The sequence below is a fragment of the Euphorbia lathyris genome, chromosome 1, assembly GCF_963576675.1.
Source record: "Euphorbia lathyris chromosome 1, ddEupLath1.1, whole genome shotgun sequence".
In the NCBI taxonomy this organism is placed as follows: domain Eukaryota; kingdom Viridiplantae; phylum Streptophyta; class Magnoliopsida; order Malpighiales; family Euphorbiaceae; genus Euphorbia; species Euphorbia lathyris.
Window position 1 is genome coordinate 52,852,191 of NC_088910.1, and position 24,898 is coordinate 52,877,088.

At 34.0% G+C, this 24,898-nt stretch overlaps 2 protein-coding genes and 1 long non-coding RNA gene across 5 annotated transcripts; 2 read left to right on the forward strand and 1 right to left on the reverse strand.

Annotated features, from left to right (window-relative positions):
- The first annotated feature begins 6,126 nt into the window (after nt 1-6,126).
- LOC136232891 (glutamate receptor 2.7-like) lies at nt 6,127-9,675 on the forward strand. Its single transcript, XM_066022361.1, has 5 exons — nt 6,127-6,518; nt 6,611-7,863; nt 7,966-8,278; nt 8,489-8,934; nt 9,017-9,675. Exons 1-5 carry the CDS (start codon nt 6,242-6,244, stop codon nt 9,551-9,553), a joined length of 2,826 nt encoding a protein of 941 aa, XP_065878433.1. The 5' UTR covers nt 6,127-6,241; the 3' UTR covers nt 9,554-9,675.
- Nucleotides 9,676-11,280: 1,605 nt separating this feature from the next.
- On the reverse strand, nt 11,281-21,198 carry LOC136232904 (uncharacterized). Of its 3 annotated transcripts, XR_010690648.1 has the most exons (4): nt 21,047-21,198; nt 20,611-20,718; nt 17,753-17,840; nt 11,281-11,671 (listed from the first exon to the last, which is right to left on the reverse strand). It is a non-coding gene; the product is annotated as an uncharacterized lncRNA (long non-coding RNA). The 3 variants fall into 3 exon arrangements; XR_010690647.1 differs by lacking the exon at nt 17,753-17,840 and having other exon boundaries at nt 11,294-11,671; XR_010690646.1 differs by lacking the exon at nt 11,281-11,671 and having other exon boundaries at nt 17,703-17,840.
- LOC136232898 (glutamate receptor 2.7-like) lies at nt 15,079-20,603 on the forward strand. Its single transcript, XM_066022373.1, has 5 exons — nt 15,079-15,648; nt 15,731-17,022; nt 17,500-17,812; nt 18,491-18,936; nt 19,258-20,603. The coding sequence occupies exons 1-5, from the start codon at nt 15,372-15,374 to the stop codon at nt 19,816-19,818; spliced, it is 2,889 nt and encodes a 962-aa protein (XP_065878445.1). The 5' UTR covers nt 15,079-15,371; the 3' UTR covers nt 19,819-20,603.
- Nucleotides 21,199-24,898: the final 3,700 nt, after the last annotated feature.

Consider the following 24,898-nt stretch of genomic DNA (forward strand, 5'->3'; position numbering starts at 1 on the left):
AGTGGCATTTTTCACCCCTTACAATCAATTATCGAAGCTTAAATTGATAACTTTTTTAAACGTTAAACCTATATTTATGCTATTTTGTAAGTGGAACCTAAATTGATACTTCCCCAGCAATCATAGGCCTATTTTGGTACATTATCCCTACATATAATGTATTTAACTTGTTCATATTAATGTTCTTGTTATTTATATTTTTTATTCGTTCTTTCTCTTTTCAACTTTTTTTACTACTATAAAGGGATAAGAAATACCATTTTTATGGAGTTAAGAGGGTAAATAGGATCATAAGTGAAAAGAAATACCACTTTTATGGAGTTAAGGGGGTAAATAGGATATTCGATGAGTTGAAAATGGGTAAAATGACAAATTTGGACAAGTTAAGGGTGTGAGAAATACCATTTTTATGGAGTTAAGGTAAACCTCGCCATGGGCCGATGAGCTCGCCCGCCCGGTCCGAGCCCAGGCCCATTTAACCGGGCCTGGACACATAAAATTAGTGTCAGGCCCGGCCTGGCCCAAGCCCGAATAAGCCCGCCTAGAAAATGGACGGGCTTGGGCTATATAAATACCCGTCGGGCCTGGCCCGGTCCGACCCGTTAACTATATATACATTTATAAATTTAATATTTATTTAAATGCCTCGTATTAACTATTATGTTTATTATATTTTATTAAAAAAAAATTAGTATTTTATTTTAATTGAATTTTTTTTTAGAAAAAATTACACCAAAAAACAGATTTTAACTTTATTTTACAGTTAACCAAATCCTATTTCTTTATTTTATCAAAATATGATTTCTAACCCAAATATATCAGAATTTCAAGGGTTTATTTTTAGTTTTGTCATTTTTTCAATTTCTATCTTCTTTCTTTTTTCCTTAATTACAGAATTGTTTTTAATTTAAATACATCAAACGGTTTTTTGTAATTTCAAATGAATTTGTAATAATAATAAAAAAAAAACTCTCCTGTAACATAGAGTTTCTGATTGCCTTCAATGGCTATTACCATCACCTTCAACTATTTTCTTTTCCTTTTTCTAAACTTTTTTTTTTTTGATGTTGGGTTAATTTACACATAGATGAAGATTTTGATTTTTTATTATTTAAAAACAAAACATTTTTACCGCAAATTCAGTTTTTTTTTTTAAAAAGTTAAATTCAGTTTTAAATTAGATGCATTTGACATTTTCAGAATTTTTTTTAGAGTATGAGAAACTTCTAAATATTTAATGCAATTAGGACCATTATGTAACTAATCCTTTTTTTTAAATATAGATATGGGCTTGGGCGGGCGGGCTTGGGATTTCTTTTTTAGGTCCGAGCCCGACTCTAATTAGTGTGGGCTTGGGCTGGGCTTGGGCTTATCAGGTTTTATCAAAAGCCCGACAGGCCCGGTCCGAGCCCGGTCCAGCCCGGCCCATGCCGATGTCTAAGTTAAGGGGGTAAATAGGATATTCGATGAGTTGGAGGGGTAAAATGACCAATTTGGACAAGTTAAAGGGGCTGGAGAAGCATTAAACCTTTTTATTATTATATAATATCTAATTTAATTATTTTTATTATATTTATTAGGCTTAAAGCACTTTTTGGCCCCTGACCTATCCAAAATTTGTGCATTTGGCTCATGACCTATTATTTGGTCATATTTGGCCCCTGACCTATCAAATTAGATAAAATTCAACCCATATTGAATGGAAAATTAACTTTGTTGGAAAATTAACAGCAGTCACCAATACAAAAACGACACATGACACATAAATAAAATTAATTTTCAACTGGAGATGACAACAGTAACTATTTTACACAGTAAAAAAATCCTAAAAACTTTTTCTAGTGTTCCGATAGAGTGAAAATTAATTTTATTTATGTGTCATGTGTCATTTTTGTATTGGTTACTGCGGTTAATTTTCCAACAGAGTTAATTTTTCATTTAATATGGGTTGGATTTTATCTAATTTAATAGGTTAGGGGCCAAATATGACCAAATAATAGGCCAAGGGCCAAATGCACAAATTTTGGATAGGTCAGAGGTCAAAAAGTGCTTTAAGCCTATTTATTATGTTAAAAGTTAAAATATTTTGGTGTTTCAAAAGTATTAATTTTTTTTTTTAATGAATAGGTCGAATTTTCATTTAGTACAGCCCAAAAAATGTTTATTTAAGACAGCCCTGGATCCTATGCATTTTACAGCCTCTAGCTGTGCAACCCATTTCCATTAATAAGTTGAAAGGGCTGTATATGCATTAAGCGTTTTAAAAATACAATTATTGAACATTTGCAAGAAGAAGAAGAGAAAAGTCTAGTCTAATTAATATTTGAAAGACAAGTTGTTTGTTGGGACTTAGAATTATGCAATTTTAGAGTTGTAAAGTCTAACATTGCCGTGTTAGGCCTTTTTGTTGTGAGGTTTTAAATGCATACCACAAGTTTAAAAAGGACAAAAAGAAAGGGTCTTGTAATGCATGCATTTACGCATCACTCTTCACAACCAAATGTCATGAAGTTACTGGGCTGCATTGGCAATAAGGGTATGCATCCGTGCGGTTTAAACCGCATATTGAACCGAACCGATTCAATTTGGTTTTTCGGTTCGATTATTTTAACATTTTAATTTGATATCGGTTTTAATTTTAAGTGAATTTCTATATTTGGTTCGGTTTGGTTTAGTTTGATAAAAAGAAAATGTGAAAAATCCGAACCGCACCAAATTATACATATTTTACATTCTTATATATAGACACACATACATTTGATCTTACAAGTTTAATTTCTTTTATTATTATTAAGATAATAACCAATATAGATATATTTGAAAGTATTTTTTTAGGTAAATTTAATTAGAAAATATAATGGTTTTTATTTGTTACAGTATTTTTTATTTTTAACTTAATTCTGTTTTTTCGGATTAAACCGAACCAAACTGAATATTTCGGTTCGGTTTTACCTATTATTCAGTTTGGTGTTGGTGTCAATTATTTTGAATATTTTAGTATTCGGTTTTTTCAGTTCGGTTCGGTTCGATTCACCGATGCACACTTGGCAAAGCTATGAGCAATCCGATTAGCTTATTCCCAAACAAAGGAAAGCTTAATACCCTTACAAAGACTAGCTAGTGACCGGTAGCTAAACAACAACAACAACAATAAAATCTTAGTCCTAAAATGATTCGGGTCGGCTAACATGAACCGGCATACAGAACCGTGAAATCAAGTCGTGTAAGCAACATAAATTCTCTTCCTCCACTCTTTCCTATCCACTGTCATATTTTCCTCAATTCCTAATAAATTCATGTCACTCTTAATCACCATCTTCCAAGTTTGCTTAGATCTTCCCCTTCCCCTCACCATTGCATCCTTTTGCCACTCTTCAATCCTTCTAGCTAGCTCCTTAAGCGTTCTTCGTTTTACATGGTCAAACCACCTTAGTCAATTTTCCCTCATTTTATTCTCAGTAGCTGTAACCCCCTACTCTCGTTCTAATTATTTCATTCCTCACTTGACCCTTTCTCCTATGGCCACACATCCATCGCAACATACGCTTCTCCACCACCGACATCTTATGAATGTGACAGTGTTTTACTGCCTAATATTTTGTACCATATAACAATGCAGGTCTAATTGTCGTGCGGTAGAATTTTCCCTTTAATCTATTAGGCATGTCGGGATCGCAAAGGAAACTCGTAGCACTCTTCCACTTCGACCAACCAAATTTAATCCTATGAGCAACATCTTCATCCAATTCTCCATTCGTCTGAATAATAAACTCTAAATAACGGAAGCAATTAGAGCCCTAGACAACCTTCCCATCCAGGGCGATCGTCTCTGCCTCCTTACTTCTGCCGCCGCTAAACTTACACTCTAAATATTCCGTCTTACTTCTGGTCAATTTAAAGTCTCTAAATTTCAAAGTTTGTCTCAATGATTCCAACTTACTCTCCACGCTTTTTTTCGTCTCATCAACTTACACAATATCATCTGCAAACAACATGCACCATGATATATCGTCTTGAAGTGAAAGCGTTAATTCGTCCATAGTGATGGCAAAGAAAATCGGGGCAAATGAAACATTAACCAAGCTTTTGTCTTTCAAACCTGAAGAAGCATCTTCAGCATTTCCATCACTACTTGTTTCTTCATCGACAGGACTGGATGGATCCACATATGATATTCCATTGCTTCATTAAGTACATTTGGATGTATTGTTTGAGGACCACATACCAATAAACTCGGTTTAGACTGTTTCAGATGCAACTATTCAATTTCTGTCTTCATCCAAGGGTCTCCTTATATTGAATTCAATCATTAATTCATACGTTAGACGCGTTTATCACTCTCACCATCTAACTTCAAAACCTCACTCAAATTTGCTCTTTGTTAATATTAAAAAACTCTTATGAAAATAAATAATATCAAAATCACAAAGTTTAAGAATTAAAGTTATTCGGAAACATATTTCACATCGAACCACATCTTAGATTTTTTAAATCACCATTTTTAGAAATTTTTCTCTTTAACAACAAATAGTTAAATGATCTTAATCTGAAAAGTGAATGGTTGTGAGTGTATCGTAATTCAACCTGAAAAGTGAACAAAACGGAATCAATTTTATTAAGAATAAAAGAGGGAACAAAAAAGATGTTTGCAAGTTCTAATGGTTCTATTATTCATAACAAGACAAAGACAAAGTAACCGTTGGTATGTGAATTTATTAAAACTGTTAACGATATTTATGTAATATTGTCAATTTTAACCTTGTCATGTGTAGATGAAGCGCATGCGTTAATTCTCAATTTATTTGGACGGCTAAAGTGATAAAAAATGCGCACAAAAGACTTGCTAAACAAAAAGATTGGTGGGAGCCGCAAGGATTGAAAAAGTCACTTTTATGTTCTTAGTGCCGCTTTACTAGAATAATAATGACTACCATAAATAAATTAAGAAAAACTTAAATGCGAAATTGACACAATGATTTTGAGGAAAAGTCAATTTTATTGATAAAGAATGGTCGAAAGAAATTGATGAATTAGAAGCAATTACAATCCAATATATGTCTATCAAACAATAACTAAATCAATTGTGGATGTTGATTATAAAATAAAATAAGAACACAATCTAGCAAATTGAATGTGGAAATGAAATAACAAAATTGAAATGCTACTAATAGAATCAAAAGCAATTGAAAAATGATAAACTTGGGGCCAATCAATGACTGGCTTTGACAAATCTTGAGATGAAGTTGGCATTTGATTCCACAAGTGTGAGAACGTCTTGAATGAACGACCATTGATATGAAAGCTTTGAATGTGAAAACTTAATATTGATTTGACACTGAATGCTTAGAGAATTTTAGGTTTAGAATCACAATATTTTGAGTTGGATATCAAATGTGAGAACCTAAAAGATGTTAAATAAAGTAAGACAGATAATTATAGATTGAATTGACTTGAGTTTGGGTCATAAAAACTAAATAGAAACAAAATTTTGAAAGCTGAAATTGAAAATCAAGCTGTAAAAATGTGTATAAAACGAGTTTTTAGATATGAAATTAAAGACTAAAATAAAATTCAGAAAGTCAGGAATAAGAATAAAAATAAAGCAACTTGAATTGATTACTATAAATGTGTATAAATCCAATGACATCAGCTGTCCCTAACTGAAAGTCTGTCTAGCTCAATAACACTTAATTCTAATTAGTGACTTCGGATGCAACTTGCTCCATTTCTTTTTCTGTCATGTGTCTGTATAAATTCTTGTTAAAATTCAGATTTACCTTTCACTATTTTTGTTTCTGTACAACTCAGTTTTGGACGACAAAATGATTTATATAATTATATTATTTTTATTACATTTATAATTATATTTAATATATAATACCAAATAAATTACACAAAAACCATTTTGACATCCTTGATTGTTTGGTTATTCCCAAATACGTATCAATTTAAAATTAAATTATATACTGTCAATTGGGAAAAAAAACTTACAGTTTGAGAAGCTAACAAAAAGAAATTTCCATGAAAAATACAATAATATTCAAAGACATTAAATAGTTGAATTTGATAGGCTAACTAATCAAATCCACTTACACTACAAGAAAAACGTTCATCTGTTACAGAAAAGTTATGCTAATGCCAAACAATACAAAGGAAAGAAGGTGGAAATTATAGACCTTCACTTGAGTGACTTTTTGCTTATTTAATAGCACAAATCTCAAAAAAAAAGTTAGCGAGTAAAATGAGGATGCAAGGGAGTTCAAAACCTATTTTAATCTGTATGTTCTTGTTTCTTTGGGAAGGCATTTTATTGACCGGAACAGCAGCAGATGAAGAAAACAAGACAACAATTCCGGTGAATGTAGGTGTGGTGGTGGATTATGAGTTTGGAAAGATGTGGTTGAGCTGTATCAATATGTCATTAGTAGATATTTATGCCCAAAATCCTCACTACAGAACCAGGCTGGTTCTTCACACCAGGGACTCCAAAGACACTGTCTTTGGTGCAGCTTTAGCAGGTTTTCTTTTGTCTTTCTTTCTCATATGCTATATTCTTTTGAGTATTTATTTGTTGATAATTTTGTAATATCCTTGTGAAAACAAAACACAGCCTTGGAGTTGCTCAAAGATGTGAAAGTAGAAGCTATCCTAGGTCCAACAACATCAATGCAGGCAACACTACTCACTGAACTTGGAGACAAAGCTCAAGTACCAATTGTGTCCTTTTCTGCTTCTGCTCCTTCTCTTACTTCCATCAATAGCCTATACTTCTTTCAAGCAACTCAAAATGACAAAACACAAGCACAGGCTATAGGAGCACTAATCCAAGCATTTGGGTGGAGAGCAGCCGTACCTATATACATTAACAATGAATATGGAGTAGGCATCATTCCTTACTTGATGGAGTCTTTGCAAAAAATAGATACTTATATCCCACACATGGCTGCAATCTCCCCATCAGCCACAGATTCTGAAATCCTCGAAGAGCTTTTCGAGCTTATACGTATGCCAACTCGGGTTTTCGTTCTCCACATGTCTCCTTCTCTTGGTTCGCGGCTTGTTCAAAAAGCTAAAGAAGCTGGAATGATGAATGAAGGCTATGTATGGATTCTAACCGATGGGATGACTAATTTCATGAACTCAATGGACAATGCAGTAATTGATTCAATGCAAGGTGTGCTAGGAGTTGAACCTTATGTTCCCAAGACAACAGAGCTTGAAAATTTTCGAGTTCGATGGAAAAGGAAGTTCCATCAAGATTATCCAGATATGGTCGATGCTGAGTTGAACATTTATGGACAACGGGCCTATGATGCTGCCAAGGCATTAGCCATTGCAACCGAGAGAGCTGCAAGTAGTACTTTTAGAGTCCCTCCTCCGGTTGGGCTGGAGATCGTTCGAGCACTCATAAATACCAGTTTCAAAGGGTTTTCAGGAGATTTTCGTTTTGTTAATCGACAATTACAACCTTCAGTGTTTCAGGTTGTTAATTTACATGGTGAGAGACCAAAAAGAATTGGGCTTTGGGTACCAGGAAAAGGGCTTGTTAGAATGTTGAACTCTAGTTCTGCTGGTAAGGCAAGTCTGGCAACCATCGTATGGCCAGGGGATTCGACCGATACTCCTAAGGGATGGGAGTTCCAAGGAAATGGGAAGAAGTTGAAAATTGGAGTACCTACTGATAGTTTTAAAGAATTAGTAAATGTGACAATTGATCCTATTACTAAAAAACCAAGAGTAACAGGATTTTGCACAAGTATTTTCGATGCTGTAATGAAAGAATTGCCTTATGCTGTGGATTATGAATATGTCCCGTATGCGTCAGGAACTTACAACGATCTGATCTATCAAGTCTACAAAGGGGTATGTAATGTATATCACTTCATTGACTATTTTATTAGCAGAAAAGACTCAAATGTGTATTACTATAATTAATGGATGGAGCTTTTTTCTGATTATGCACAGAACTATGATGCTGCGGTAGGAGATACAACTATTATAGCCAACAGATCAGCATATGTTGATTTTACATTACCATACATAGAATCTGAAGTGTCAATGCTGGTACGGATAAAGGACGACAAAAACAACAATGCACTCATGTTCTTGAGGCCTTTGTCACCTAGACTTTGGGCGACAACCTTCTGCTTTTTCTTGTTTATTGCATTTGTCATTTGGGTTCTTGAACACAGAATAAATGATGATTTTCGAGGATCACCTTCACATCAAGCTGGAACTAGCTTATGGTTTGCTTTCTCCACCATGGTTTTTGCACATAGTAAGAGCCCTGTTTACTGATTGTTGTTTGCTGTTGCTGATAGGCAATAGATATTAGTTGTTCTTTGTGCTAATAGTTGTTGTTCGGCAATTTTAACAAACCAGCACTAATTCTCTCCTTAAATTTACTTTTTCTAATATTTTTGGATACATAATTGCTAAACAAAGCATTCTAAAGTTTAGTCATGTTTTTGTTGAATTAAAATTTCAGGGGAGAGAGTGATGAACAACTTGGCTAGAGCAGTGATAATTGTATGGAGTTTCGTTTTGCTTATTCTTACTCAAAGCTACACTGCCAGTTTTTCCAGTCTCTTAACAGTCGATCGGCTTCATCCGGCAATCACAGATGTTCATGAACTCATTCAGAAGCAAGAGTATGTAGGCCATTTCAATAATTCTTTTGTTTTTGGCATCTTGAAAGAGTTGGGGTTTCAAGAATCCTACTTGATACCATATGAATCCGCCCAAGAATGCGATCGACTTCTTTCACTCGGAAGCAAAAATGGCGGCATTGCAGCTGCTTTTGATGAATCGCCCTATATGAAACTCATCCTCGCGCAGAATTGCTCCAGCTATACCTTGGTTCAACCTTCCACATTCATGTCAAAATACCACAGGCCGAATATTAAGAAATTTAAGACCGGTGGATTTGGTTTTGTAAGTTCTCCTTTTCGATTTTAAGAAACTCACCTCAAAAGATGGATAGCTAGACTCTAATACATTGCATATCTTAATCTAGGTATTTCCAAGAGGTTCTCCTTTGGTTTCTGATGTATCAAGGGCGATATTAGAAGTGACAGAAAACATTGGAATGCAGAAAATTGAAGATACATGGATCAGTGATGGAAGCAGATGTCCTGATGGCGGCAGCTCGGTTTCTTCTTCTTCGAGCGTTCTTGGTCTCGACAGTTTCTGGGGCTTATTCCTAATTGCAGGCGTAATATCATTTTCCGCAGTGTTGATGTACGCAGCCATGTTTGTTTATGCACATAGGGAAATCTTGATGAGTTCTGGTTCGGTCGAAGGTTCAGCATCGAGTAAAATCCTTCATTTGTTAAGAACCTTCGACCAAAAGGATCCAAAGGCAGATGCAAGCAATGGATTCGGCAATCCAGTACCGGTAATGCAAACTAATGAACAAGATGGAGCAACCTCCGAAGAACATGAAAATGAAGACCGAAATGATCAGCAAACAGATGATCAACTTAATATTGAGGCTACCAGCCATGTGAATGAAGACCCAGATAGGCAAACATCCCGAGAGATATTATACTAGCTCGAAATAATGGATAGTCCCAAGGGATATATGAGGCCATATGTGGGTAGTTATTATTTTTTTAGCTATAAATTGTAATGTTTTGAACGTTAATTATTCTATGGAATTCGGTTCAATTACAACTCAGAACTTCTTGAACTTCTTCTCTCATTCAATATAACAATAATTGGTATCAAATCTCTCTTCTTAAGAGACTTGTTAGTGAGTTTAAGCACTGAAGCAAGTTTTTCCTGAGTTGTTCCACCGACCTTCAATGGAGATAACTACCAAATCTGGGCAGTTTGAATGGAAACATACCTAGAAGCTTTGGATCTTTGGGAAGGAGTGGAAGAACATTATGAAATTCCAGAACTTCCAAACAATCCCACTATGGCCACAAATCAAACAACACAAAGAGAATAAGAAAAGGAAGTGATGCCGAGCATTTTCTCAAGGGTCTGAGTCGCGGCAAAAGGAATTGGCAAATCCGACGAGACACAAGGCGGGAACGGCTGGTTAGGGAAAATGGCCAAGATTGGCCAGAATTGCCTCCACACAGTGTGTGACATATCCCACACACGGTGTGGGGCTGTTCCGGTCCCAAGCTTCAAGTTTGGGAGCTCTACGAAGTGGCTCCACCTTTGGCGACGCCGCGATTCTTTTCTGCAACGGATGTTGATTTTCAGCGACGACGAATCAGCTTTTCAGCCAACAAGAAAAAGACACACAAGGTTAGGGGACGACGGGACCAAGGCTGCCACAATTACTTACATCCCTTGATTACAACTATGCCATTTAACCTTATTGTTTGTACTTTTGACTTAATTTCCTAAATGCCATTTTGGTATTTCCTTCTTACTCTACCCTTATCCCTCTTTATTAATTGTAACCCTAGTTAGGCTTTTTAATATTTTACATTTCTTTTTGTTGAGCTATATAAGCTCCTTGATTTGTAAGGATATGGAACTTTCATCAAATATAATTTTATCATCTTCTTCGTTGAAGTTTTGTTAAGGTTTCTAACCTTCAACAATGGAGGAATCTATGATTTTTCTATGGATTTAGGTCGTAAATCTGGGACTCTGCTTCTGGTTTAGGTAGAGAAGAACATCGTTGTTAGTTTACGATTAAAACTAACACGTCCCGAAACCAATTTGTATCAGAAAGTCCAAGACGAAAGCCTGCTTGTTTGCAGCAGTTTCAGCAACAATCTCATGCCATTAAAGAAAGCAAATGAAATTTGGGATTATCTCAAGGAGTATGTGGGAGATGAAAGAATCAGAGGAATGCAAGCCCTGAACTTGATTTGAAAAGGAGTTTGTCTAAGATGTTCACGCATCAGTCTCAACCAAATAATTATCCTAAAAAACTATTACTTACATGCAACACGGCCCCCAAACCAAGTAAACGTGATCCCGGAATAATCGATGCGTCAATGTTAAGCTTTAGGAACATTGTAGGAGACTTAGCCCAATGCAAAACAGAACCATACTTATAATCAGCCCGTTATTGACCTAAATTGTGAGATTTGAGTTGAGCGTCTTGCCACTCTTTCATACTCGAACAAACAAGAGGGAACACAACAGCTGATAAATTCCTAAGCTTTTCCAAACAAAACCATTATTCCCGACCAAATGCCCCACATATCCATGGCACAGACACAAGATTGATCAAAAATTAAGGAAAAAAAAAATATGACACATCCAATCAAAAAAAAATTAACTGTATCCAGCACTCCTCGTGAAAAATATATTTGCTAAATTGAACTTGTTCAACTTTTTGGATTTAGGGAAGGTCTAACTTTTGGCCCTTCTTGGGTCAATTTTAGGGGTGCTCATTCAGCATTTTCTTGGAGATAGGGGCTAGAACCACATCACATTAGGTAATTAAATACAACCTCAATGAACTAATTTTTTCATTCATCATACATATAATAATCCCCAATTTATGATCCTCCGTTTATATCCTCAATCAAATACTCAATTAAAGTTTTAGGTCAAATACCCAATTTATCAAATACTTAATCAAAGTTTAATCAAATCGCCAATTTAACACACTATAACGTCAAATTTTATGAAGACATGAGGCAAAACTACCCCTGGTCATGGTGGTTTCGGAGAGACCCGGCCTGTATCCGCCCTGAATATATACATCCAAAAATCATATGTATAAGACCTTCAACTTCCATACCACATAAAGCACAGATGTTTAATAAACTTGCAAATAATAAGGATTAACCTTTCATTTTAGAGAAAATTACAAAACTAGACAATTGAAGAAGCTCATTTACATATTTAGACTCATTTCGATATATGCTACTAAACTAGACATTTCCATACATTTTATGAAATGGGGATCGCATTTCATAAAATGATATCCCCATGGGTTAGCATTTTATGAATTTGGTATTGCATTTCATGAATTCATAAAATGCCATGGCGATTTAGATTATCAACCAAAGCTTTTTATTAAGAATGAGAACCCATGGAAGTTGTGATATTCACATTCAAAATTTACCCTTTATTTTATCAACTTCAACAATTATTTTATCAACTTTAACAATTAAGAGGGCAAGCCTTGGCGCAACGGTAAAACGTTGTTGTCGTGTGACCGAAGGTCACGGGTTCGAGTCTTAGGAGCGGCCTCTTGCCAAAAAAATTGGCAAGGGAAAGCTTGCCCCAGTACACTCCTTTATGGTGGGACCCTTTCCCGGACCCTCGCTTAGCGGGGACGCGTAATGCATCGGACCGCCCTTAGTTTCTTTTTGTTTTCTTTATTGTTCTTAGATAAAACATGATCGTGTTGTTTGGTCTTCTTTAGTTTAATTTACCTACTAGATTAGGAAGAACAAGATTAGGTTGAAAAAGATGAGCTTGAATAAGACGGGGTTGAAGAAGACGAAAGGTCTAAGGGTATTTATGGAAAAATATATTGGAAGAGTCTCGTTTGGTAGTATATGTCTAAATGAGTCTACAAATGTAAATGGACTTCTCCCAGAGTCTAATTTCATAATTTACCCTTTATTTTATCAACTTTAACAATTATTTTTTGAAAAAAAAACCGTAAAAGTATTGTCAATATTTTTTGTTGTCTTTTTCTATTTAAAACTAATTAGCGTACCAAAAAAATTGTAGAAAACTTATAAAAAAAAAATAGAAAATTTGATTTCTAAATTAAAAGATTGTGAAAAGCTTAAAGGTTCGCAATTAAATCTATAAGATTGAGATTAATTGAAAGAAACTATACCGAATTGAAATTGAGAATAAAAATGTTTGAATAATCGAAATTGAGATTCTAAAATTGAAAGGATTATAGATATAGGAATTGAAAAGGTAAATGTAGAACTAAGAAAGATTGAAGAACTAAGGATAGAAAATTGAAACAAATTAATAAAATTGAGTCTAATTGTTGTAGAGATTTTTTAAGATTGTTGAGATTTGTTGAGATTTGTTGGGGTTTTTCTTGCTGCCAAAACTTGTATTTATGCCGTAAAAATAAGTAGGTAACTGTCCAGCAAGTAAGTTCCACGTTTCAACAAGGAAATTCCAATAAGTTCCGTAACTGCTCTTTTCCACTAATTATAAATATGCAAGAAACTTCCCAGTAAGAAAGTTCCATGTTTTAGCAAAGAAGATCCACGTTTGTAACTACTAAGCAAGATTGCTTCTAACTGCTCTCCCCCACTAACCTATGTTTAAGCTCCACTATCTCCTCATTATCTCCTATGCCAACTTCCACGAATTTAATGCAGCTTCATCTTTGATTTAATTGGATAAATTACATATTTTAGCCAGAACTTTTGGTAAATTACTGACAAAAATAATTAATAAAATAATTACAAACCAAACCAAAATAATTGGTAAAATTACCCAATTAGACCGAATCCCATAAATTTATATAATTTAGACCGAATTAAGTAATTAATTACAAAATTGACCCAAATTAACATATGGGTGAAACACACATTGAATGAAATATAGAGTATTTCCTACAAATCTAAAACCGTACAAAAACATTTGCGATCCAAATTTCATCACTGAAAAACCCTTTTAAATAAACAAAATCCATATTGATCTTACTAAAATCACATATTAAAGAGAAGAAAGATAAATATAAATTGTATCTTAATATAGCACAATTAATGACAGAACATAAACAACTGAATCTTGATATAAAATGACAGCAAATCCAATAAAATCGGCTGCTGCCCCTATGCCAAAGTTTGTCTAGCTCGATAATATTTAATTCTAATTAGTGAATTCGGATGTAACTTACTCCATATTTTTTTCTGTCATGTGTGACTGAATATTTAAGATCTTGTTACTCTTCAGATTTACCTTTTACTCTATTTTTTTCGAACAACAACTACATGTTCATTAGATATCTCAAGTTCTGATACGAAAATATGATTTACAGAAATAATTCGTATAACTTAACTTGTTTAATACGATTATCATTTTTATTAGGTTTAAGGTGTTATTGAGCCTCTGTTCTATCCAAAATTTTGTCATTTGGCCCCCTGGTCTATTATTCGGTCACATTTGGCCCCTTGAACTATCCCAATTGGTGAAATTTAACGCAATTTAGATGGAGACTTGACAAAACCGTTATCCCGACTCATATGTAATGATATTTTGATATATGAACTTGACACGTCACACATCTTGAAGCTTAATTGTCACATAAACTCTCTTATGTCTAAATAATTAATTAGACTAAAAAAGAAAAACAAATAAAAACAAATATCTAAACGAAAATTTATCAAATTTAAATGTCAAGATATCGTCACGTGCTAATAGAACAACAATTATGTCCGGTCTCCATTTAAATTGAGTGAAATTGCACTAATTAGGATAGGTCAGGGCCATGACCAAATAATAGGTCAGGGGCCGAATAACAAAATTTTGGATAAATCGAGGGTCAAATAATGGTTTAAGCCTTTTTATTACATTTATATCATTTATAATTATATGTAACATATAATATCACATAACACACTTATGACGCAACAATCCATTTTGACATTTCTGATTGTTTGTGTTCCCAAATATGCTTTTTAAAACTAAATTATATATTGTCAATTGGGCAAAATTAACTTGAATTTTGAGAAGCTAGCAAAAAGAAACCTCCCAGAAAAGCAAGAATATAATACAATAATGTTCAAAGACATTACAATATGAATTTGACAGGCAAAAAAATTAAATAGTTGAGTTTGATAGGCTGACTAATCAAATTCACTTGGAAATTACAATATCCCTGCTAGTGTCAAACTATACAAAGGAAATAGGTCACTTTCGTATCCTAAATTCCTAATTTGGAAGACAGTTTTCTCTTCCAAGAATTTTTCTTGGGTGACAAAGTAGAGGATAACAAAGAAAGAAACTTCGTGGAAATTCCAGACCTTACTTTGATTGTGATTCGATCTAAACTCTAAATTATAAATCAAAATTAACTGAAGTCAATTATTCATCATTTAAGGAAGGTGTGTAGTGCTTTGTCTTTGTGGCAATGCTTGCTTATTTAATTTTGGGTAGCAGACAGTTCTTCTAAAGAGTTTTGCTTTAATCCATGGAGGCGAAAATCTAACTAAATTGTATTTTGTCTAAGATAATTCTATATTAATGGTTTAGTCACGTATTGTCTATCTTGTTGTTTAATGTTGTTGGTAACGAATAGATATTAAATGATTTTTCTTCTAAAATAACTACCACTGTATCTACTGTTTGGAGTACATCAGGGAAAAGAGAATCAAATCCGCAATCAGCTTGTGTGCACAACTGAGCTACAACCCGAAACTTCTGAAAATTTCAAGAAAGTCTTGTGATGATTAGTGAATAAAATGAGGATTAAAGGTCTTTCAAAACCTGTTTCAATCTGTCTCTTCTTGTTTCTTTCAGAAGGAATTTTGTTGACTGGAACAGCAGCAGATGAAGAAAACACGACAATAATTCCGGTGAATGTAGGTGTGGTGATGGATTATGAGTTTGGGAAGATGTGGTTGAGTTGTATCAATATGTCATTATTAGATATTTATGCCCAAAATCCTCACTACAGAACCAGGCTGCTTCTTTACACCAGGGACTCCAAAGACACTGTGTTTGGTGCAGCTGTAGCAGGTTTCCTTTGTCTTTCTTTCTCATATGCTATATTCTTTTGAATATTTGTTGATAATTTTGTAATTTCTTTGTGAAAACGCAGCCTTAGAGTTGTTGAAAGATGTGAAGGTAGAAGCTATCCTAGGTCCAATAACATCAATGCAGGCAACACTACTCACTGAACTTGGAGACAAAGCTCAAGTACCAATTGTGTCATTTTCTGCTTCTGCTCCTTCTCTTACTTCCATCAATAGTCTATACTTCTTTCAAGCAACTCAAAATGACAAAACACAAGCACAGGCTATAGGAGCAATAATCCAAGCTTTTGGATGGAGAGCAGTGGTGCTTATATACATCAACAATGAATATGGAGTAGGCATCATTCCTTACTTGATGGAATCTTTGCAAAAAATAGATACTCATATCCCAGACATGACTGCAATCTCCCCATCAGCTACCGACTCTGAAATCCTCGAACAGCTTTTCAAGCTTATAAGTATGCCAACTCGAGTTTTCGTTCTCCACATGTCTCCCTCTCTTGGTTCTCGACTTGTTCGAAAAGCTAAACAAGTTGGAATGATGAATGAAGGCTATGTATGGATTCTAACAGATGGGATGACTAATTTCATGAACTCAATGGACGACACAGTTATTGATTCAATGCAAGGTGTGCTAGGAGTTGCACCTTATGTTCCCAAGACAAAAGAGCTCGAAAATTTTCGAGTTCGGTGGAAAAGGAAGTTCCATCAAGATTATCCAGATATGGTCGATGCTGAGTTGGACGTTTATGGACAATGGGCCTACGATGCTGCCAAGGCATTAGCCATTGCAACCGAGAGAGCTGCAAGTAGTACTTTTAGAGTCTCTCCAGTTGGTCTGGAGATCGTCCGAACACTCGTAAATACCAGTTTCAAAGGCTTCTCAGGAGATTTTCGTTTCGTTAATAGACAATTACAACCTTCAGTGTTTCAGATTGTTAATTTACATGGTGAGACCCCAAAAAGAATTGGGCTTTGGGTACCAAGAAAAGGGCTTGTTAGAATGTTGAACTCTACTTTATATGCATATGCATCTTCTACTTCTGCTTATAAGGCAAGTCTTGCAACCATTGTATGGCCAGGGGATTCGACCGATACTCCTAAGGGATGGGAGTTCCGAGGAAATGGGAATAAGTTGAGAATTGGAGTACCTAGTGATAGTTTTAAAGAATTTGTAAATGTGACAATTGATCCTATTACTAAAACACCGACAGTAACAGGATTTTGCACAAGTATTTTCGATGCTGTAATGAGAGAATTGCCTTATTCTGTGGAATATGAATATATCCCCTTTTCCAATCCCGACGGACGTGCATCAGGAACTTACGACGATCTGGTCTATCAAGTCTACAAAGGGGTATGTATATCACTTCATTGACTATTTTACTAGGGAAAAAAACATTATGGAATTTCCGATCTTTTCAAACTTGGCCTAAGCTCAGCCCAGACCAAAAGGACGTCATTTTGACCTGAGCTGCTTATATTGATTTGGCCAGGGTGGAGGAAAAAAAAATGTCCAGCCCAAAAAGGGATGAGCATCTCCTTCTTCATTGGCCGGAGATGCAAATTGCACCCCCAACAAATGAAATTGTAGAGCTGAGGCAGGACGGTTCCTCGCAGTTTGGGGTGCGATGGCACCCCCATTGCTCTCCTCTAGCTCTACCTATGCAACGAGTTTGTAATATCAAACACATGAAACGAGTCTGTATATCTTTAACATAGTTGGAAGTACGTAGCTAATTGTTCTATTAAGCAGAGACTCTATGTGTGTTATTATAATCGATATTCCACTTTATGTATTGAATACAAAAACTCTTTTTCTGATTGTGTACAGAACTTTGACGCTGTGGTGGGAGATACCACTATTATAGCCAACAGATCATTATATGTTGATTTTACGCTACCGTACATAGAATCTGATGTGGCAATGCTGGTACGGAACATGGACGACAAAAACAACAATGCACTGATGTTTTTGAGGCCTTTGTCGCCTGGACTTTGGGCAACAACCTTCTGTTTTTTCTTGTTTATTGCATTTGTGGTTTGGGTTCTTGAACACAGAATAAATGATGAGTTTCGAGGATCACCTTCACATCAAGCTGGCACTAGCTTATGGTTTGCTTTCTCCACCATGGTTTTTGCACATAGTAATTATCTCCTTAAACTTGACGTTTTCTGCCATTCAATATTTTTAGACATATAAGTGCTAAACAAAGCATTCGAATTAAAGGTGCACGGATAAACTACATCAAGAGTCACTCAAACTTAGAGTTTGTTCCACAAAAGTTGTTGAACTTCGTTTTCTTCCGACAAAATCACTCAACTTCACATTTGAATTCAATAAAGTCATTTCGGCCCATTTGTGTAAAATACTCGCTAGAATACTAACATGCACAGAAGACACTCTTGATTATATGCAAAATATTTTAAAAATATAAAAGTGCAGTTTCAATATCAAATGGGACTCATGAAAAGTCAAATGTTTAGGTTAAGTTATGGCATGTCATATTTCTTAATGGTGAACCTCTGATAACAAATTATATGTACGTCGCTAACGTTCAGGTACCATAGATGTAATTTATGCTAACACCTTCTTGAAATTGCTCCATCTATAAGACATTAGGCTTAAGATTGCACCATTTTGTAGGTAAAGTCTAAATCCATTCTCTCTAATAACCATACACTTAATATTATACCTTATTTATTCCTTAAGAATAAAAATTGACCCTTATCCTTTTTTTCTTTTTTCTTTTTAATTCAGTTTTCAGTATCATGTGTTAACTTGGTTATTTATTAATCATGTTTCTCTTCAATTAAAATTTCAGGGGAAAGAGTGATGAACAACTTGGCTAGAGTAGTGATAATTGTATGGAGTTTCGTTTTACTTATTCTTACTCAAAGCTACACTGCCAGTTTTTCCAGTCTTTTAACAGTCGATCGGTTTCATCCAGCAATCACAGATGTTCATGAACTCATTCAGAAGCAAGAGTATGTAGGCCATTTCAATAATTCTTTTGTTTTTGGCATCTTGAAAGGGTTGGGGTTTCAAGAATCCTACTTGAGAGCATATGAATCCGCCGAAGAATGCGATCGACTTCTTTCACTCGGAAGCAAAAATGGCGGCATTGCAGCTGCTTTTGATGAATCTCCCTATATGAAACTCATCCTTGTGCAGAATTGCTCCAATTATACATTGGTTCAACCATCCACATTCATGTCAAAATTTCCCCGGCCGAATATTCAGCAACTTAAGACTGGCGGATTTGGTTTCGTAAGTTCTCTTTTTTCGTTTTTAAGAAACTAGAAACTCAGACCTAATCCACGTCAAAAAATACATATATAAAGAGATTTCTCACATATACATAGAGAATATTTAGTATCTACCCTCGTGTCCACGACTTAATATGTGAATCATAATAGTTTGAACTGCGCGGCTCTAATACCATATTAATAAATTTTGGCCTAATTGTACCCTTAAAAGTACTTTAAAACGTAAAATTCTCTCACATACAGACATCTTTATGTCTCTATAACTAGCTACTTAATAACACAGACTCTAACACATTGCATATCTTACTTCCTCCTAATCTAGGTATTTCCTAGAGGTTCTCGTTTGGCTTCTGATGTATCAAGGGCGATTTTAAAAGTGACAGAAAATATTGGAATGCAGCAAATTGAAGATACATGGATCAGTGATGAAAGCAGATGTCCTGATGACCACAGCTCGGTTTCTTCCAGCGTTCTTGGTCTCGACAGTTTCTGGGGCTTATTCCTGATTGCAGGCGTAATTTCATTTTCAGCCGTCCTGATGTACGCAGCCATGTTTGTTTATGCACATAGGGAAATCTTGACGAGTTCCAGCTCAGTCAAAGGTTCAGGATCAAGTAGAGTCCTTCATTTGTTAAGAACCTTCAACCAAAAGGATCCAAAGGCAGATGCAAGCAATGGATTCGGCAATCCAGTGCCGGTAATGCAAACTAAAGAACAAGATGGAACAACCTCTGAAGAACAAGAAAATGAAGACCGAAATGATCAGCAAACAGATGATCAACTTAATATTGAGGTTACCAACCATGTGAATGGAGACCCCAGTACGCAAACATCCGGAGAGATATTAGTCCCTCCTGATGTTCAGCATACTAGTCCCAAATAATGGATAGTCCCAAGGGATATATAACGCCATATGTGAAAAAATTGCTAAGATACGTTCATCAATAGCACTTCTCCTAACTAATAAAATATATTTAGATAAGGTTCAAACACTCTGATCTTAAGTATCTACAGGTCTTGTGGTATAAAATGTGACAAAATTATATCTTCTGGTTCTATAATAAAATGAAACCATGGATTCAATCCATTGAAGGGGATTGACCAAGTTTCAAGAGCTAGCTTGGAAACCAAAACACTTGGACACATTTCGGGTCACATTTCTGTAATCTAAGATAATTGGAAACTCGTTTTATGATACAATGTGTTTTCAGAAGTAGATCTATGTCAATCACATGTTTAGTAAATCCTTAATATTTTCTATATCATCTTCTAGAAGCTTTCAAAATGAAAGATTCTTTTCCTTTCCCTGTATTATGAGACTTGTATGTAATTGTTTTTAATGTATATAATTATATATAATATGCCTAGATACATATATCCAAATTAAACACGCATCCTTATAATTTTTAAAATCTATAGATATACCTTTGTATTTTTATTATTTACGGTTTTCCCCTGTTTCAGTTTCCTATATCTCTTACAAATATGGTTTCACGATGTATGTAACATAGAGCAGAACTAGTGTTTAAACTTGCAATTCGAGACCAAAAAATGAAAAGAAAAATCAGACCACAACACATACTATTCCATTCGATAGACTAAACACTGAAAATTAAATAATCCCATTCAAGATCAGATGCATCAAAATGTTTGAGAAATAAGAATTGAGGCATACCATTTCGTGTTCTTGGGCCATCAAGATACAAGGTCATCACCATGTTGCATAAAAATCAATGATAAGAGGCACATTTCTCTCCCACCCTAACTTGCTCCTCCTGTATCCCTAGCATTACAATTGGTATATCAAAATTACAGAATTCAAATCACATAGAATAATTGCTAAAGGCATTACATCCCTAATTTCCCAAATATATGTAAATCCCAAAAATTCACTAAATTAAGCTTCCATTCTTTTCCTGCATTTTCTAAGAGACTAAAGAGAAGTCCTAGATGCAAAAACAACGTCAGAAAACATTTATAAGCCAAAACTAATTGTAACAAAAATTTCAAATATCGCAGCGCAAATGATAAATTTTCAAGGAAACGATAGGAAAAGCGACGCAAGATGAAAGCGAAGCATGAGAAGTTATGAAGGATGAGAAAGTTATTACCTAGCGAGAAGATATGTGGCGAACTTGGAGCATCGCCATTAATTAGCAGAAACAGTAGGAGAAAGCAAAGCTCTCCTGGGGTTTAGGAGAGTGTTGATATACGTACTGTTCTGGTTTTCCAGCAATCGAGTTCGTATTTGTAAACTGTATTAATTTAGTACGTGATTAAGAAAAAACTAATCTTTTTTGGCACTAGTTAGTTGTATATTTGTTGGTTCAGAAAATAAATGTTTTGTGTTTTTTTTTTTTTTTTTTTTTTTTGAAAAATTGCTTGTAATATCATTAGATGAAAAGAGAAGTACAACAAGCAAAACCTAAGGAAAAAAACCTCATATGATTAGAGATAAATACAATATCCACGAATGGATGAAAATGACTACAAAGAGCAAAAAGAACCCATAAAAGGCATAAAAAACACAAAACAACAATATATTTCTCGTTAATCCAAATCAGTAGAAAGACATCTGCAATCCAAACTTCATTCTTTAGACCATTCCGAACATTTGGATCTGAATCCTTTTTTTGTTGCAACTACGTAAATTTATTGAGAATTCTTCAAAAAAAAACGTTTGAGAATGAAATGTCTTGCACAAAAATTGTAATTTAATTTTATTAGGTAAACAACTTGTAAAAAAAAATCATTTGTAAAAAAAAAAAAAATTGCATGCATAAAGTGTATGCGTATATATCTTAAAAAATAAAATAATTAGAGTCAGAAGATAAGTTTTACCATTAAACTTTACAATTAAACAAGTAAGGAATTCATTTTTAATATATTATATAAATTATGTGATAGCATTTCAAAACGTGTATAAGATATTTTCCGCATGCAACTTACTTTTTTGTAACAAAATTATTAAATCATTATATTTTAAACAAGTTAAAAGATTTATGATGATATTTTTAGCAAATTGATGGACTATTTGAACACTTTAAAATTTCAGAATATAGGTTAAGCTTTTTTAATATATTCAGAAGTTTTATTAATCTAATTCATAACCAGAATTCTAATAATATTTCAAAAAATAAACAAGAATTCTAATAAGATTAGATTTCCACGATATTATATATGTGCAAATGTTTTTTATATGTTCTGGGGTGGAGCCAGCCCAGTGTTCGGGGGCCCGAGCCCTTCCGACCATCGGCTCCACCCTTGAGTATCCGTGGTTTCGCCTCTCGTAGCCCCCCTAATATTAGTCTATATAGATTCAATGTAGTAATATTTCATTGTTTAAAGATAGATAAGATGGTTAAAGATATTTGCTCCTTTTATTTCATAGGTTCAATTCCTCACAATCTCAATTTATTTTATAGAAGGTCCTAGCATTAAACTAATAAAAAAAATATGTTTAATCTTTTATGTTGAACACTATTAATATTTTAGCGAAAACACAAAAATACGCGTTGGAGGCTAAAAAAATTTTATCCAGTCCGAAAAATTGCGTCCAACCGCATGTCTAAAATTAGCCCCCCAACTCTAATTTTCTGGCTCTACCACTAGATATGTTAACGATGAATGATAATATAATGTTAGAAATTTGCATTCACAATTAAAGAGAACTCCATTAATAATTTCTAAAAAGCCTAAAGCAATGTTAGTGCTCGGATTTATCCAAAACGTAGTATTTACTCACTAGCCTATCATTTGATAACATTTTCTTCCTAACTTATCAAAATTGGTAAAAACTACTAGTATAGACGGTAAGTTAGCAAGTCTATTAAAACTTTAACATGTCTAACAGAAATTCTATCTATAAAAAAAATAACGGAACCATTAATTTAAAAAAAAATATTAATAGTTTAGTACATTCATCCGTTTAAAATACTACTTTCACTATGTCATTTTCCATTTCAGATGACACAAGATATATGACATACATTTTTTTCGTGTCATATGAATATTTTTCGAGACACTATATTAAATTTCTGTCATATGAAAGCTTATGTACAAATAACCTCAAATTACATGTGACATTGCGATGACACACTTCTGTCATCCCCAAGAAAACGTGATTTTAACCGAAAATGTACTTAATTATCAGATGACACTATTTATATTAAACTGTCACTGTTGTCTGAAAAAAATGGCAAAATATTACAAGTTTCACGGGCGAGCAAAAAGCTACCAAATTTATTAAGCGCGTATAAACGAGAGGGATATAAAAGCTCATTCTGGATAAAAAATTTCTTTCACTCGTCTTATTGATCGAGCTAACCTCTGAAAACTCTAAACTCTTCTTTGTCGTCTCCATCTACATCTACATCTTCATCTTCGTCTTCTTCCTCGTGAATTCGCATATTGGTAAGTATTTTATTAGGGTTTATTCAAGTAATACTTTATGTTCAAATGTTAAATCGGTAAAATTAATATACTCTCTACTTGTTAGTTCGGACCTCATCTACTACATATTCATTCTATAATTTGTAGTATGGTTGATTGTATGTATCTTCATTCTTATAAATTAGGTTCTATCTCGTTTTAGTGTATGTTCAATTATAACTCTGTTTATTTGTAATGTATAGTTGGTGTTTTGATATTGGGTTTATAGTCTTGGATATCTATTTTGATAAGAATTTGTTGTTTGTTGTTTGTTAATGTATGTGTTTTTGTTGGTTGTTTATATACTTTTGTTTATATATTTTTTGTATTTCAATCTATAGTTATTGTTGATATGTAAGGATGTCATTGCCTATAAAGTTAGTCATATGCAGTCAGGCCCGTCCCTGGGCATGGGCAGGAGGGGCGCCTGCCCAGGGCCCAAGGAAATGAGGGCCTCAAAATATACTATTACTTAGCCTTTTATTACATATATCAATATAAAAATAAAATAGCTATTTAAATATGAATAATTGGGCCCAATAATTAGAAATCAGCCCTCATTTGTCAGCTTTCCTTTTTATATAGGTGTCAATCCGATTAATTAAGGATAAATTTTCATTTTTTTTCCTTTTTATAAAGTTGTATATCATGTTAATTAAGGATAGAATTTCAATTTTTTTCCTTTTTTTATAGATGCGTATACTGTTGATTAAGGATAGAATTTCATTTTCTTTAAAAAATGATAGAATTTCACCTTTCACAAATCACTAATATATCCCTAAATATATGGACTTTTAATAACTAAAATACACCTTTAATAACTAATATACATCTACAGTCCATAAAAAAAAATAACATTTAGCAAAAATTATTATAACTCACCAATTAATCCAAAAGAACTTCAAATACGTTTCCATTTTCTAATTACTTGTCATTTTCTTTAATCAATCTCCCCCAAATCCCATAAATTTCTAATTTTTCTCTCCCATAAACGGTTATATTTTTTCAACTCTTCATCTTCATTCTTCAATTAAAGGTTATATAAATCATCATTCAATTTATTATCCATCTTCATCCTTATTTTTATCTAAAGGTGAAAGTCGTCAAATTTTCTTCAATAATCAGAGCAATTTTGGATTTGAGAGAAGAAAAAACGAATCAAATTCAACCACACTCAGACCAGACGCTACTCCTTTTTATTATATTCTTCTTCAAGTTTCATCGAACGTTAATTGATTCTAGAAAAGGTAATTTTTGTTTCCATCATTTTCATTTTTCAACCACTTTTTTGGATTATATTCTAGCTTGAATTGAAATTCTTTGTTCGTGTATTATGGTGTGATTTTTGGACTTGGTTTGACATAATTGAATACTGGAAAAAAAATTCGATTTTAAATTTAGTATTTTTCTGTAAATGGTCCATATCCATTTTTTGTAATTCTTATATATATATATATATACACAGGTGTTGTCTTGCAGCTGTGGATTTAGAATTTCGGATATCAAATTCAAAGTTTTTCGAATTTTGAATG